Source organism: Sodiomyces alkalinus (genome assembly GCF_003711515.1).
Source record: "Sodiomyces alkalinus F11 unplaced genomic scaffold SODALscaffold_6, whole genome shotgun sequence".
Taxonomy (NCBI): domain Eukaryota; kingdom Fungi; phylum Ascomycota; class Sordariomycetes; order Glomerellales; family Plectosphaerellaceae; genus Sodiomyces; species Sodiomyces alkalinus.
The window spans coordinates 1675450-1687680 of NW_021167084.1; the positions used below are offsets into that span (position 1 = coordinate 1675450).

Here is a 12231-nt window from a genome sequence, read left to right on the forward strand (position 1 = left end):
GCGGGAATTCCGGCAAACTCGAGTGTCTTGCCTCTTCTCTCTCATTGTATTACTTGCGCGATGCATCTCACCTCATCTATGTTGGATTTTGCGGGGTGTGGGAAAGGGGCGCTCGATGCTTTGAAGTTACCTCGGCCTATTTTCCAAAGGCTTGAGTACGCGAACCATGACCATTTTTTGCGATTCTGTCGTTTTTGTTTGTGGAGACGTCTCTTTTTCTCCTTCTCGCTTTTGGTTCCCGGGAATTCATGTCCCTGGGGGGGTTTTTGTTTTTTTTGCTTCTTTTCTTTTTCCTTGATTCATTTTCACCACACTCATTTCGTTTTTTCTTTTCTTCTTTCAAACAAACGTGCGGCGGAGGGGCGATCGCCCCTTTGGTCCTGGAGGGGTCTTGGCGCAGATTGGGAGCTGTTCTCATCGGGATGGACTTCCTGAGTGGTCTTTCTGAAAGGCTGGAATGCCTGATCAGACTGCTCATCGGCTGGGAGAAGCGGCCGGCAGCATTGCATGGGTGGGTGCAGTCAGCGGATGGGCCGTTTACTTGCCAGTGGCTTGCTATCCGAACAGCCTCGGTTGCCTGTTGGGAGAGCGCGAGTCGGATTTTCGGGTGTTGTCGCGGTGGGGAGGCAAAACGGGGGTTTCCATGTCTTCTTTTCTTCTTCCCCTTTTCACTTCTTTTTCATTTCCTACCTTTGCCCCATGAGTATTTCTTTTTCGTCATTGTTTCCTTACCAATCGCGTCGAACCCAAGGCAGGGAGAGAGATGAAGACATGACAAATGACCTCAGGGAAAGCAACGCATAGCATACCTGCATTGGATGACATGGACTCGCATAGCTGTAGACTGCCTAGCTACATACCTTGTGCAGTATCCAGCTGTCAGGACCCTGTTGAGAGAGACAAACAAGACTTGGACTCTGGGGACGTGGAATGACCAAGATTATTTTTGTTTGTCTTTTCTGCAATCTTTTGAACTGTCCTAGGTGTGAATCGGCCTTTCAGTGTGGTCAAGTCGTAGTAAATAAACCACGGTCAGAGCCTACATTTCATCCAAGTCGGTCAGTCAAGAGGGTTGATGGGTTGATGGGATGATGGGAACACGAGCAGTACACGTGTAAGAGCACGACTGAAGGGAGGTTGTGTGCTGGGACTGCTAACTGTACATGCATGTACCCGTACTTCCGCGTGCTTCTCCGATGTCAGGTATGATGTAATGACATGTACTTCGTACATTGCGTGGGGTAAACGGAGTTCTCGCTCGTTGAAGACCCGAGACGGGGGGAAAAGAGAAGAAAAGGAAAAGGTTCAGCGCGTAATAATAAGGTACATGTACCTTACATCAAGCAGCTTTGCGAAAGGGGGCTACGAAGTAATGGCCCCGGAATCAGACCACGGAAAGCTCCCCTCTCCCTGTGCTACGATATTACAAAGTAAGGTACCTTACAAACAACAAACCACTATCGCCAATACCGCCTCGATACTAAGGCCCCTCATTCTCTGCCCCGCCCCGTCACGGCTGAACCCTGAACTTGGAAACAACCATAAAAGGCGATTCACGAAAGCAGACCCCAATACGATACACCATGTCTTCCACAGAAGAAAGCAACGCTCCCGCGACGGATTTCTCGCACCAAAGCAGCGACTACATCCAGTTCCCCGTCTTGCCCCCCGGTGGCAAGCTGAACCGGTGGTCTCACAAATTGACGAGGGAACATGACTACCCCGGTGCCCAGGTACTTTTTTCATTTCATTTTTTTTTTCATTTCTTTTTCTTCCCCTCCATTGAATATTGGGGAAAAAAACACAACGAGTATGGTTGCTCACGAGATGAGTGTGAGAAAATTGGAACGGCGTAGGCGATGTTGTATGCGGCTGGTGTCCCAGACCGCGAAACAATGAAGAATGCGCCTCACGTCGGCATCGCGACTGTTTGGTGGGAAGGCAACCCGTGCAAGTGAGTACTCCCTTGTAGGCTGGCACAAAAAAAATATGATGAGAGTCTGGCACACGGTCTGCTGACGCGACAATGCCAACTTCACTTTTAGTACACATCGTGAGCATCACCAGTGATGAGACCCCTTGAAGGAGGGCCGGTTTGGCTTCACCGGGGAGTAGACAAACGCAACTAACCGGGGGGCGCTGGGGGAGTAAAGTTCTCGATTTCGGCAAGATTGTCAAGAAGGCGGTGGAGAAGCAGGGCATGTTGGGATGGCAGTTCAACACGGTTGGTGTATCCGACGCCATCACCATGGGAGGTGAAGGTAGGTTGCCTGTTGTGTCACTGTTATGCCTACTACAGGTACATGTCGCTTTTGCTTGCTGACGGCCGTGTCTCCACTCCAGGCATGCGCTTCTCGTTACAAACGCGCGAGATCATCGCCGACAGCATCGAATCGGTGACGTGCGCCCAGCACCACGACGCCAACATCTCCATCCCCGGATGCGACAAGAACATGCCCGGTGTGGTCATGGCCGCCGCACGCCACGACCGGCCTTTTATCATGATCTACGGCGGCACCATCCGGAAGGGCTACTCGGCGCTGCTCGAGCAGCCCATCAACATCGCCACGTGCTACGAAGCCGCCGGCGCCTACGCCTACGGTCGTCTCCAGGCCAAGTGCGGCGCCGGCGAAGCGGGCCGCACGCCGTCCGACGTCCTCGAGGACATCGAGCGCCACGCCTGCCCCGGCGCGGGCGCCTGCGGCGGCATGTACACGGCCAACACCATGGCGACGGCCATCGAGGCCATGGGGCTGTCGCTGCCCGGGTCGTCGTCGTTCCCGGCCAACTCGCCCGAGAAGGCGCGCGAGTGCGAGCGCGCCGCCGAGGCCGTCAAGGTGGCCATGGAGAAGGACCTGCGGCCGCGCAGGCTCATGACGCGCGCCGCCTTCGAGAACGCGCTCGTGCTCACCATGGTCCTGGGCGGCTCGACCAACGGCGTGCTGCACTTCCTGGCCATGGCGAACACGGCGGACGTGGCCCTGACGCTGGACGACGTCGGCCGGACGAGCAACCGGGTCCCCTTCCTCGCGGACCTGGCGCCGTCGGGACGACACTACATGGAGGACCTGTACAGGGTGGGCGGCACGCCGGCGGTGCTGAAGATGCTCGTGGCGGCGGGGCTGGTCGACGGCACCATCATGACGGTGACGGGCAGGACGCTGGCGGAGAACGTGGCGTCGTGGCCGTCGCTGGACCCGGGGCAGACCGTCATCCGCCCACTATCGGACCCGATCAAGGCGACGGGCCACATCCGCGTGCTGCGGGGGAACATGGCGCCCGGCGGCGCGGTGGCCAAGATCACGGGGAAAGAGGGGCTCCGGTTCACGGGCGCGGCGCGGGTCTTCGACAAGGAGCACGCGCTGGACGCGGCGCTCTCGGCGGGGGCCATCCGGCGCGAGGACGGCAACCTGGTCCTGATCATGCGGTACGAGGGCCCCAAGGGCGGGCCTGGCATGCCGGAGCAGCTGAGGGCCAGCGCGGCCGTCATGGGCGCCGGGCTGACCAATGTGGCGCTCGTGACGGACGGGCGGTACAGCGGCGCGTCGCACGGGTTCATCGTCGGCCATGTGGTCCCCGAGGCGGCGGTCGGGGGGCCCATTGCGCTGGTTAGGGATGGGGACCGCGTGACCATCGATGCCGAGACGAACCGTATTGACATGGTCGACGTGGACGAGGAGGAGATGGCGCGGCGGAGGGCTGGGTGGAAGGCGCCGCCGCCGTATGTTCGGAGGGGCGTGTTGGCTAAGTATGCGCGCCTGGTGGGGGATGCGAGCCATGGTGCTGTCACCGATAGGGCAGATTCGTGGTGAGGTGAGGTGCGGTCACTAAGGTGTGGCCTCGTCTCGCTCGCTGCCTGGACCTCTCCTGAGCTTCACTGTCTGTGTCGACATGTACCAATTTATCCCTTTAATCGCGGATACCGGGATAAGCGAGCCGAGTCCCGAGTAATTATCACTCATCTTATTGGTCTGGATCCTCTAATGGAATCGTTCGAAATTCTGAGATTGCCAATGTACTCTGTACATTTCCGTCCGCGCCTGCTTGACCAGACATGTATACCAGACAAGTTCGCTACGTCGAGTACCCAGTACCTTGAATACTTCGCATGTACATATCTCGTCGATGCCCCTATTTTGCCCCTACCTAATGTGCGTGTACGTGTAGTCTCTTCTCTCTCTCTGTCTTCCAGTACTTCGTAGGTACGACATTACGTAAGTGCCAACTTTACCAATGCTGTATTCTACGTTGTACATACTCCGTACCGAAATTGAATCTGCCAGCGCGAGACGACAACACACACCGAAACTCCACCTCTCCGTCTCGTCCCCGTTTCCTCTCCTAAAATCGTCAATGTCCTCTTGAGACAACGTACCATCACAACACGAATCACAGGAATTGCTGCTTCGGGCGGACTTCTTTCTCACTCTTGCTCGAGTTCGCCCGTTCCTCTTCTGGGGAGACCCATCACCTCCCTGCCACTCGTTCAGTTACTTCTTGTCGCCTTCACTTTCTTTCCCCTTCATTGGGTTGCCTTACCTCTAGTTTGGGTTTTAATTTTTTTTCTTCCCTCCTTCTTCGATAGACGGTCCGCCTCTAGACGACCCTTAATCCATATTCTGCCCTTAACTCCGGGCCGTCAAAATCTTAGTCCAGAGCCGTCGACGCCCTACGTTTTTCCTGGCACGCTCGGCTCCTCCAGCTTTACCTTTGGCGGCTCCGAATACTCTTGACGAACGAACAACGAACAACGACCGAACGAACGAACGCGCACGACGACCCAAAGTTTAGACAAAACATTCTCTTCTCTCAGATTCGGCATCTTCATGCGACATTAGATCTCTATAATCCCGTCATTGGAGCCATCATACGCATACCTTGCCTTACTTTTCGCTCCCCAGCTCATTCCGACACGACACCAGCTGTATGCTATCGCCTAATCGCCACCTCTAATACCCTCCTCGTCGTTTATTTGGACGACTCCCACCCGGACAGCCATGGACATCCTCAGGCGAAGCGTCAAGTCTGCACCGACCAGTCCAGCCTTCCTTCCCGTTTCCGACGACAGATTCTCCAGACATTCTCGCTCCAGCAGGTTATCGTCGCGCATTGCGTTCCTGAGGAAACCTCTCCGTTTACGCGGCAATTCCACCGTCTCCATCCCGCTCGGCGTTGTCATTGCCTTCCCTTTGATCGTCGTTATCCTCATCCTCGTTCTCTTCGTCAGCCATCCCAGCTCGCCCGGGAGGATATTAATGCCCCCTGGGCCTCCTCCCGCTATTCGGTATGTTCTGCGTCATAGTCTGCCGCTCGTCATCAGCATCTTGTCTAACCACATCACCCCAACAGAAAGATCAGCGAACAATATGATAAAGTCTTCCAGGAAGGGTGCCGCGAAATCGACACCACTCAGCCCCGCGCCAACGCCACGTTCGTAGTCTTGGCCCGGAATACGGAAATCGACGGCGTCGTCCAGTCTATGAAGGCTATCGAGCGCCACTTCAACCGCTGGTACAACTACCCTTATGTCTTCCTCAACGATGTCGAGTTCGACGACAACTTCAAGAACACCGTGCGGAACTACACCTCCGCCACCATCGAGTTTGGCCTCGTCGGGCCCGACATGTGGGGGTATCCCGATTGGATCGACCCCAACGTCGCCAAGGAGGGCATTGCCAAACAGGGCGACGCTGCCGTCATGTACGGCGGTATGGAGAGCTACCATTCCATGTGCCGCTTCTACTCGGGGTAATAATATACTATGCTATGTGCCTGCAGTGTTGTCCTGAAATCGGTTAACCGCCCGGACACTGTGCTGACCCTTGACCCGATAGATTCTTCTACAAACACGAGCTCCTGATGAAGTACGAATGGTACTGGCGCCTCGAGCCGGAGGTCAGCTATTTTTGCGACATCACCTAGTACGTCCGGCATCCCTAGCCATGCTCCGAGACTCCTTAGCCCCCCCTGTCGAACACCGCTAACCTGCTCTTTTAGCGACCCTTTCCAAGAAATGACCAAGGCGAACAAGACATACGGATTTACCATTGCCGTAAAAGAACTCCGCGAGACCGTCCCCAACATCTTCCGATACGCGTCGGCCTACAAGCGGAACAAGGGATTGAAGTCCAAGGGCCTCTGGGAGATGTTCGTGGAACCCGTCGAGCCCAAGGAGGACGGCTCTGGCAGCGAGGACTCGTCCGAGAAGGTCCTGCAGAACCAGTCTCCGAACCATAACAACAATGCGTCCCCGAAGATTGACCCAGAGTCGATGGAAGGAGAGACGTATAATATGTGCCATTTCTGGTCCAACTTTGAGATTGCCAAGCTCAGCTGGTTCCGGAGTAGGGAGTATGAAGAGTTTTTCGAAACCATGGACCGTAGCGGAGGCTTCTGGATGGAGCGGGTGAGTCGATTTTTTATTTTCTTCTCTCATGCTGTAGTCTCGCCACTAACCACCCTCGCTACCAGTGGGGAGACGCGCCCGTCCATTCCCTGGCCGCCGGAGCCCTCCTTGGCCCTGGCGACATCCATTACTTCCGCGACTTGGGCTACCGACACACCACCATCCAACACTGCCCTGCCAACGCGCCGGGGAAGCAATTACCACGGCAGAAGTACCTCGAGACGACGACACAGGACGAGCAGGCACGCATTGCCGAGGACGACTACTGGGAGCACTGGGACGAGGCGAAGGAGAACGGGGTGGGCTGCCGGTGCCGGTGCGACACCGACATTGTCGACGTCGAGGGCAAGGAGGGGTCGTGTCTTGCAGAGTGGGTCGACGTTGCGGGCGGCTGGGCCAGTCCCTGATCTTGGTCGTGATCCCGCCTTGCTTGATTTCGCCGTATGGTCGTTTGTGGGAAGACGAGGCGAGCTCCTCCCCACGTCTGGCTTGCTCGATTCACTGCAGGATTCACGATGTGAAGTCGGCACGAACACGTGCATACGCGCACGCACGCACATATATATATACGGACCGGACACAGCAAGAGAGATAGCCGGCAGCACCGAGCACTGGAAAGAAGGAAGAAAAGGGTGTGCTGTATATATTTCCATGGTCTGCAGGCGCACGGAAGGGGGGACATGCGTATTCCATCTCCGATTTGGTTTCACCTCCGCTCTTTCGTTCCTTTTTTTCTTGGTTCTTTCTGGAAATGGATTCTGGTTTGGAGGGGGGGTCGTTTTGTCGGAATACGAATACACGGCAGAGCGGACAGGATTGTTTCTGGATAACTCTCTCCCTATCCTCTGTTCTCTTTTTTCTTTTCTTGTTTTTTTTTTTTTTTTTGGAGTTCCGACGGATGCATTGGGTGACTTTCTCCGGCGTCTTGTCTATAATCCTGTCAAGTTGTCATCGTCCATTCTGAGGAGGTTGTGTTTTGGTTTTTTTGACATTACGTCTTCATTACGCACGCATATGCATAGGGATAGAGTGCCGGCGGAGAAGGGAAGACGAAGGCCTAATTAGGCAAGGCAAAGCAATACGATATAATGTCTCCTGTCTACGTGGTTTCTTTCGAATCTTGTGCGGCTTGTCTGGTAACCCGTTGCTATCCATCTTGGCTGCCCTCTTGGTCGACGCCCGCAAAGTTTGGTTCAGGACACCAGAAACGCCGTTCTCCAGCGAGCAGAGGAAATGCGCGGGAGCAAGATGAGAAGGATACTTGTACGCCGAAGGCAACGATATCTCTGAGATTGAACGAAGGGTTGGGGAGAGGTGCCCTTGGGACGCCGTCCTCGTACTGTGGTCTAAGTTAAGGACGTGAATAATGTTGTATCCATGGCATACTTTAGGGCAGGCCATCCTTTTGTGAGAAATATCCGTAGAAGAAAGGGAGAATTGACGGACGGATTTGGTATGGAGCATGACCCTTCTCCCCATACCTGAATCTTCCTCTTCTTCGTTTTGGGCTGTCCTCACCCCCTCTGCGAAGACGCAGTATCCTTGATTGTTCTTTCGTGTCTTCAGACGACACGCAAAAACGGACGCCTGTGTGGTTCTTGAGAGTGTCCGCTCTTGCATATTTTGTCGAAAGGTTGATGACACCAGAAGGAGGCCGTTGTCAAGATTTACATACCACACATGACTTGAGTTGAACACCACGTCCAAATCAAGTCAGACTTGCCCAACTTTATGGCTTGGTAGGATGGCATCCGATGGCACAAAGGCTTGTTGTCCATGCATAACAGAGCACAGCACCCAGGGCAGGGGATACGATGACGGAGCCGAGAGCCGACGACACAGATGGAGTCTGGAGATCCCCGAGGAGATGCCTGCCAAGGAACAAGTGCCTCCTCCCCTGGAGCTCGACGGGAGATTATCAACGGAGCACATACAACGTACATACACGCAGCATCGTCTGATTCTCAGACACCAGGCCTTGATGGAGTCAGGGGGTGAGTGAGGGTCGCGCCATGTCAACGTGTCAGGGTTCCCCGATCGATGACTGACTGCTACGCACAGGTCGGCGACAAAGATCATAGAACGGTCTCGAACCCGCGAGCCAATCGGTAAGCTAGGCTACGTTTGTGTTGCCTCCAGGGTCCCGGGACGTTTGACAAGAGGGGGGGGGGGTTGGAAAGGACAAGTTACGGATTCGATTCCACGACGCTTGCCATCCCTCGAGGCGCACAGTTTCCCAAGTCCCAAGGTCACAGCACAATCTCGGTACCGAATCCATGCCACCGGAGACTGAGTGGGTAGTGAACGGGAGAATCATATGCAGGTGACATGTCCCATTGCCGCCATTCCAAGCTCCACCATCTCCGTCATCCTCTGCATATCATCACTGAGTGCCTAATAAAGACTGTTGTAGCATGGCTAGCGAATGGGAAGTGTTAAGGGCTCTACGGAGTCAGGAGAGGGAGAAGCTGCCAGGGGCCCATGGAGGTGCAGGCCAGGCCAGTGAGAATGACTGCAGGTATGTTACGTTGTATGCACAGCGTACAACGCACAACGTACAACGTACGTGAAATGCGTTATCCGTTATCGAGGGATGCATGCGATCTTGTCAAGTGCTTCCGACCTACTGAGTAGGGAGTAGTGCAAAAGTGAGTGCATGTGGTCCAGGAAGAGGAGAGACGGGCCGTATATACGAGACCAGGTCCAGGACCCTTCGTGTAAAAGTGAAAGCCAGACTCGAACCAGACGCAAGCCACATGCAGAGTAATAAATTACGCAGAGGGCTCATGGGAAAAGAGGGACAAGAATACGTTATACCATGTTGTCTTTTGGGCTGTAGGTAATTATTAATGCTCAGTACCTCAAGCCTGACGAGGCCGGAGTATTGGGTGATGGTCCGTCTACCAGATTTTGTGGCTCCGGCAGGGGCCGAAATTACCTGGAGAAATTGAGAGATTGGCCATCCACGGCGAAGAGAACTAGGTAATACCTAATCAATACCTGCTGCAAAAGGGTGTGTGCTAGGCTCCCATGAGGCAGGCCTTCGAAATTGCCGGACAAAAGCGATCCGTTTCATGCAAGGACCGGGGGAGGATGCGCGAAGATGGAGCCGGCTCGGCCGGCTTGGGGGGGAGAGTTGGAGAGGGCGGCGAAGGGAAAGCAAAGTTCAGTGAGATGCATCCGGGGGGGCAGCTAAAATCCTCACGATAGAAAAGAAAAGACCACGGGTGCATCCGTCGAAAAAGAAGACGCCGCAGAGACAGTCATAGAATAATAGCTTTAGACCCAGTTGTCCTTTGTGCTGTCTGTCGGCGGTTTCTTGCCGTCCCACGGACAGCGTCTTCTTCGGCGGTGTTTTTGGATCCGTGTTTCCGAAGACCGGGAACGGATACAAAAAGCATGACCAGACCACCCCCCGCCCGCCCCTCGTCCGGTAGGGGGAGGAAAAAGTTGGCTGGGCCCATTCGACAGTTTTTAACGATTCAGTATTCTCACTTCGGCCTCGTGCTACAACCCCTCCCCTTTTCGATGTCCTGACGAACAATGACTACCTCTCAGCAATGCTCATTGCCCGAGAAAGGCTTGGGGCACCTGGACGAGAGCTACGGCGACGGCGACGGCGGCCCAAAAGCCACGAAGGGGGTAAGCACTGTCATCCACCGGGCCGGGGGGCCCTTCATGTTTTGTGTTAATGGCGTCTTAGCAGTTGAGCTGACTTGAAGTCTCAACCCCCCCTTCCCCCCCTCCCTCCCCGCGGATAGGATTGCCATTGCCATGATCATCTGAAAACCTTGTTCCTATTTACCAAGAGCGATTTCAAGACGGTCGTGTTCCCGCAGAGCATCTTCGCCATCGCCGGCGTCATGTCGGCAGCGGCGCCGGTGGCCGTCGCGGAGGACGACGAACTACCGGGCTGGTGGGAGGTGGCACGGCGCGTGCCCCTGATGCTGGCGTGGGTGTGGCTCCACCTCCTGGTGGAGGACATCGCCAACCAGCGGCTGGAAGGGGCCATCATCGAGGACTCCAACAACAAGCCATGGCGCCCGCTGCCGTCGAAGCGCATCACGCCCGAGGAGGCCAGGCGGTGGCTGCTGATGGCCATCCCCGTCGCGGTGGGCGCCAGCGCCTGGCTCGGCGCGCTGCGGTCGAGCCTGTGCCTCATGGTGCTGGTGTGGATGTACAACGACCTGGACGGCAGCGGCAGCGACATCTGGCTGCGCAACGCCCTCAACGCGGGGGGGCTCATGTGCTTCAGCTGGGGGGCGCTGGCGGTCCTGGCGCAGGGGGAGGGGCAGCTGCAGAGGAGGGCGTACGAGTGGATTCTGTTGACCGGCGCCGTCGTCATGACCACCGTGCACGCGCAGGACTTCCCGGACCTGGAAGGGGATATGGCGCGAGGTCGGCGGACGATTCCGCTGTTGCATGGCGAGGGCCCGGCGCGCGGCTCGTTGGCGGTCATGGTGGTGGCGTGGTCGATCGCCTGCCCGGCGTTTTGGGGCGCGGCCTTGTGGTCTTGGGCAGGTCCCTTGAGTATCGGCTGCGCCATGGCCGTGTTGACGCTGATGCGGTGGGGCCAGTGGTGGGACGAGGTGGTGTGGAAGCTGTGGTGTCTCTGGGCGGCGTCACTGTATTTGCTGCCCATGTTTGCAGAAGCTGCATGAGATTACGCCCCTATGCGGCAAGCCGTTCCGCCATGTATAGATAGATGGGTGTTTGCAAAAATGACGGAGCCACTGGGGGGGGGGGGGGCGGTGAATTGACGGGTATAACTTGGCAGATACAGGACTGACTGTACGATGGAATGTAATAATGCATAGAATAGACGGCCAATGGAGACGATGAAGGTAGTTCGATAACACGGCTCGCGGCGTCTCTAGACCAGGCAGAGAGAAGAACAGCAAGAGAAACACCTCCATGCAGGTCATCTTTTCCTGGAATGCCGCCTAATCTTTCCATCCTTCCCGAAATGGAAGGGACCGGACTTGACTTGGACCAAGCATACATGTGTATTCCGTGGGTAGTAGGGACCGGCTGCATCTCGATGAGAATCGAATCAACGTGACGAGCCCTAGTTCACTGTGAGTCGGCAACCCCCGCCAGCTTTGAAGTTCCAGGGTTCAAGCAAGCAATGGGACGCAAATGCAGCCTGTCGCGAAGGATCTACACCGTACTTCGCAAGTCGGCACTCCTTCCCCTTCGAGTCCGACTCCGACATTCATCATTCCCGAAATCATCTGAGCGTCCGGTAAGCACACCGGCATGCAATTCAAACCAGGGTTGGCGTTTCTTGCCTGTCCGTCCCCGGTTCAACTTGCGGGGTCATAGCAGTGCTCTCGTGGGGCCATTGGGAGGATGAAGGAAGTGTGGAAGAAGGAGATGAAGTCGAGGCTCCGTTCTCGGTACTTGGGATTGGATGGAAGAAGGAATGGACGCCTTACCTAATCCGTGTTAGTGGGGATACAGGGGTTCAGGTGAGATGGAACATTGTGGGGGGGGGGGGGGGAGGATCCACTTTCGGCCCATGTCAATCCATCGAACCCCGTCAACAGTGTGAACTGGGAGTACCGTGAGAGTCGTGGTACATAATGTATACCTTCGGTATCGGTTTCTCATGTTGCTTGCACTTGGTCTTGTTCGCATTTCACCTTTATCGATGCCACCGTCTTTTCTCTTCTGTACTGTCTTTTCGAGTTTATTGGAAAGGCGATCTCTTAGGACAAGCATCTATCGAGGTCAAAGGCCGAGGCGGGTAGAACTATGTGCCACTCATTTCGTTGCGCACAGGTATTGCGTGCCAAGTGCTGAGTATTCGCACGTACTCCATA

General features: G+C 55.6%; 5 protein-coding genes across 5 annotated transcripts; 4 read left to right on the plus strand and 1 right to left on the minus strand.

The window, feature by feature from the left end:
* Nucleotides 1–41: 41 nt before the first annotated feature.
* On the minus strand, nucleotides 42–1233 carry SODALDRAFT_360431 (hypothetical protein; the record flags this gene model as incomplete). The annotated part of the gene is made up of 5 exons (XM_028614261.1): nucleotides 42–254; nucleotides 350–577; nucleotides 747–809; nucleotides 861–887; nucleotides 1180–1233. 5 exons carry the CDS (start codon nucleotides 1231–1233, stop codon nucleotides 42–44), a joined length of 585 nt encoding a protein of 194 aa, XP_028465904.1.
* Nucleotides 1234–1426: 193 nt separating this feature from the next.
* Nucleotides 1427–4057, plus strand: SODALDRAFT_333872 (dihydroxy-acid dehydratase). The gene is made up of 5 exons (XM_028612083.1): nucleotides 1427–1733; nucleotides 1857–1954; nucleotides 2046–2053; nucleotides 2154–2261; nucleotides 2344–4057. Exons 1-5 carry the CDS (start codon nucleotides 1584–1586, stop codon nucleotides 3810–3812), a joined length of 1833 nt encoding a protein of 610 aa, XP_028465905.1. The 5' UTR covers nucleotides 1427–1583; the 3' UTR covers nucleotides 3813–4057.
* A 940-nt stretch (nucleotides 4058–4997) lies between these two features.
* On the plus strand, nucleotides 4998–6813 carry SODALDRAFT_278793 (glycolipid 2-alpha-mannosyltransferase; the record flags this gene model as incomplete). The annotated part of the gene is made up of 5 exons (XM_028608133.1): nucleotides 4998–5284; nucleotides 5350–5748; nucleotides 5835–5921; nucleotides 5998–6406; nucleotides 6472–6813. 5 exons carry the CDS (start codon nucleotides 4998–5000, stop codon nucleotides 6811–6813), a joined length of 1524 nt encoding a protein of 507 aa, XP_028465906.1.
* Nucleotides 6814–7868: 1055 nt separating this feature from the next.
* SODALDRAFT_360434 (hypothetical protein) lies at nucleotides 7869–8804 on the plus strand (the record flags this gene model as incomplete). The annotated part of the gene is made up of 7 exons (XM_028614262.1): nucleotides 7869–7942; nucleotides 7973–8012; nucleotides 8097–8118; nucleotides 8194–8404; nucleotides 8468–8514; nucleotides 8639–8699; nucleotides 8759–8804. 7 exons carry the CDS (start codon nucleotides 7869–7871, stop codon nucleotides 8802–8804), a joined length of 501 nt encoding a protein of 166 aa, XP_028465907.1.
* Nucleotides 8805–9949: 1145 nt separating this feature from the next.
* Nucleotides 9950–11067, plus strand: SODALDRAFT_324532 (hypothetical protein; the record flags this gene model as incomplete). The annotated part of the gene is made up of 2 exons (XM_028609894.1): nucleotides 9950–10048; nucleotides 10216–11067. The coding sequence occupies 2 exons, from the start codon at nucleotides 9950–9952 to the stop codon at nucleotides 11065–11067; spliced, it is 951 nt and encodes a 316-aa protein (XP_028465908.1).
* Nucleotides 11068–12231: the final 1164 nt, after the last annotated feature.

What these genes read in the sequence shown, in the direction of transcription:
- SODALDRAFT_333872 (XM_028612083.1), top strand. Translation starts at nt 1,584, where the DNA reads ATGTCTTCCACAGAAGAAAGCAACGCTCCCGCGACGGATTTCTCGCAC. An exon ending in ATGACTACCCCGGTGCCCAG is followed by an intron (nt 1,734 to 1,856) that starts GTACTTTTTTCA and finishes GGAACGGCGTAG; the next exon opens with GCGATGTTGTATGCGGCTGG. An exon ending in CATCACCATGGGAGGTGAAG is followed by an intron (nt 2,262 to 2,343) that starts GTAGGTTGCCTG and finishes TCTCCACTCCAG; the next exon opens with GCATGCGCTTCTCGTTACAA.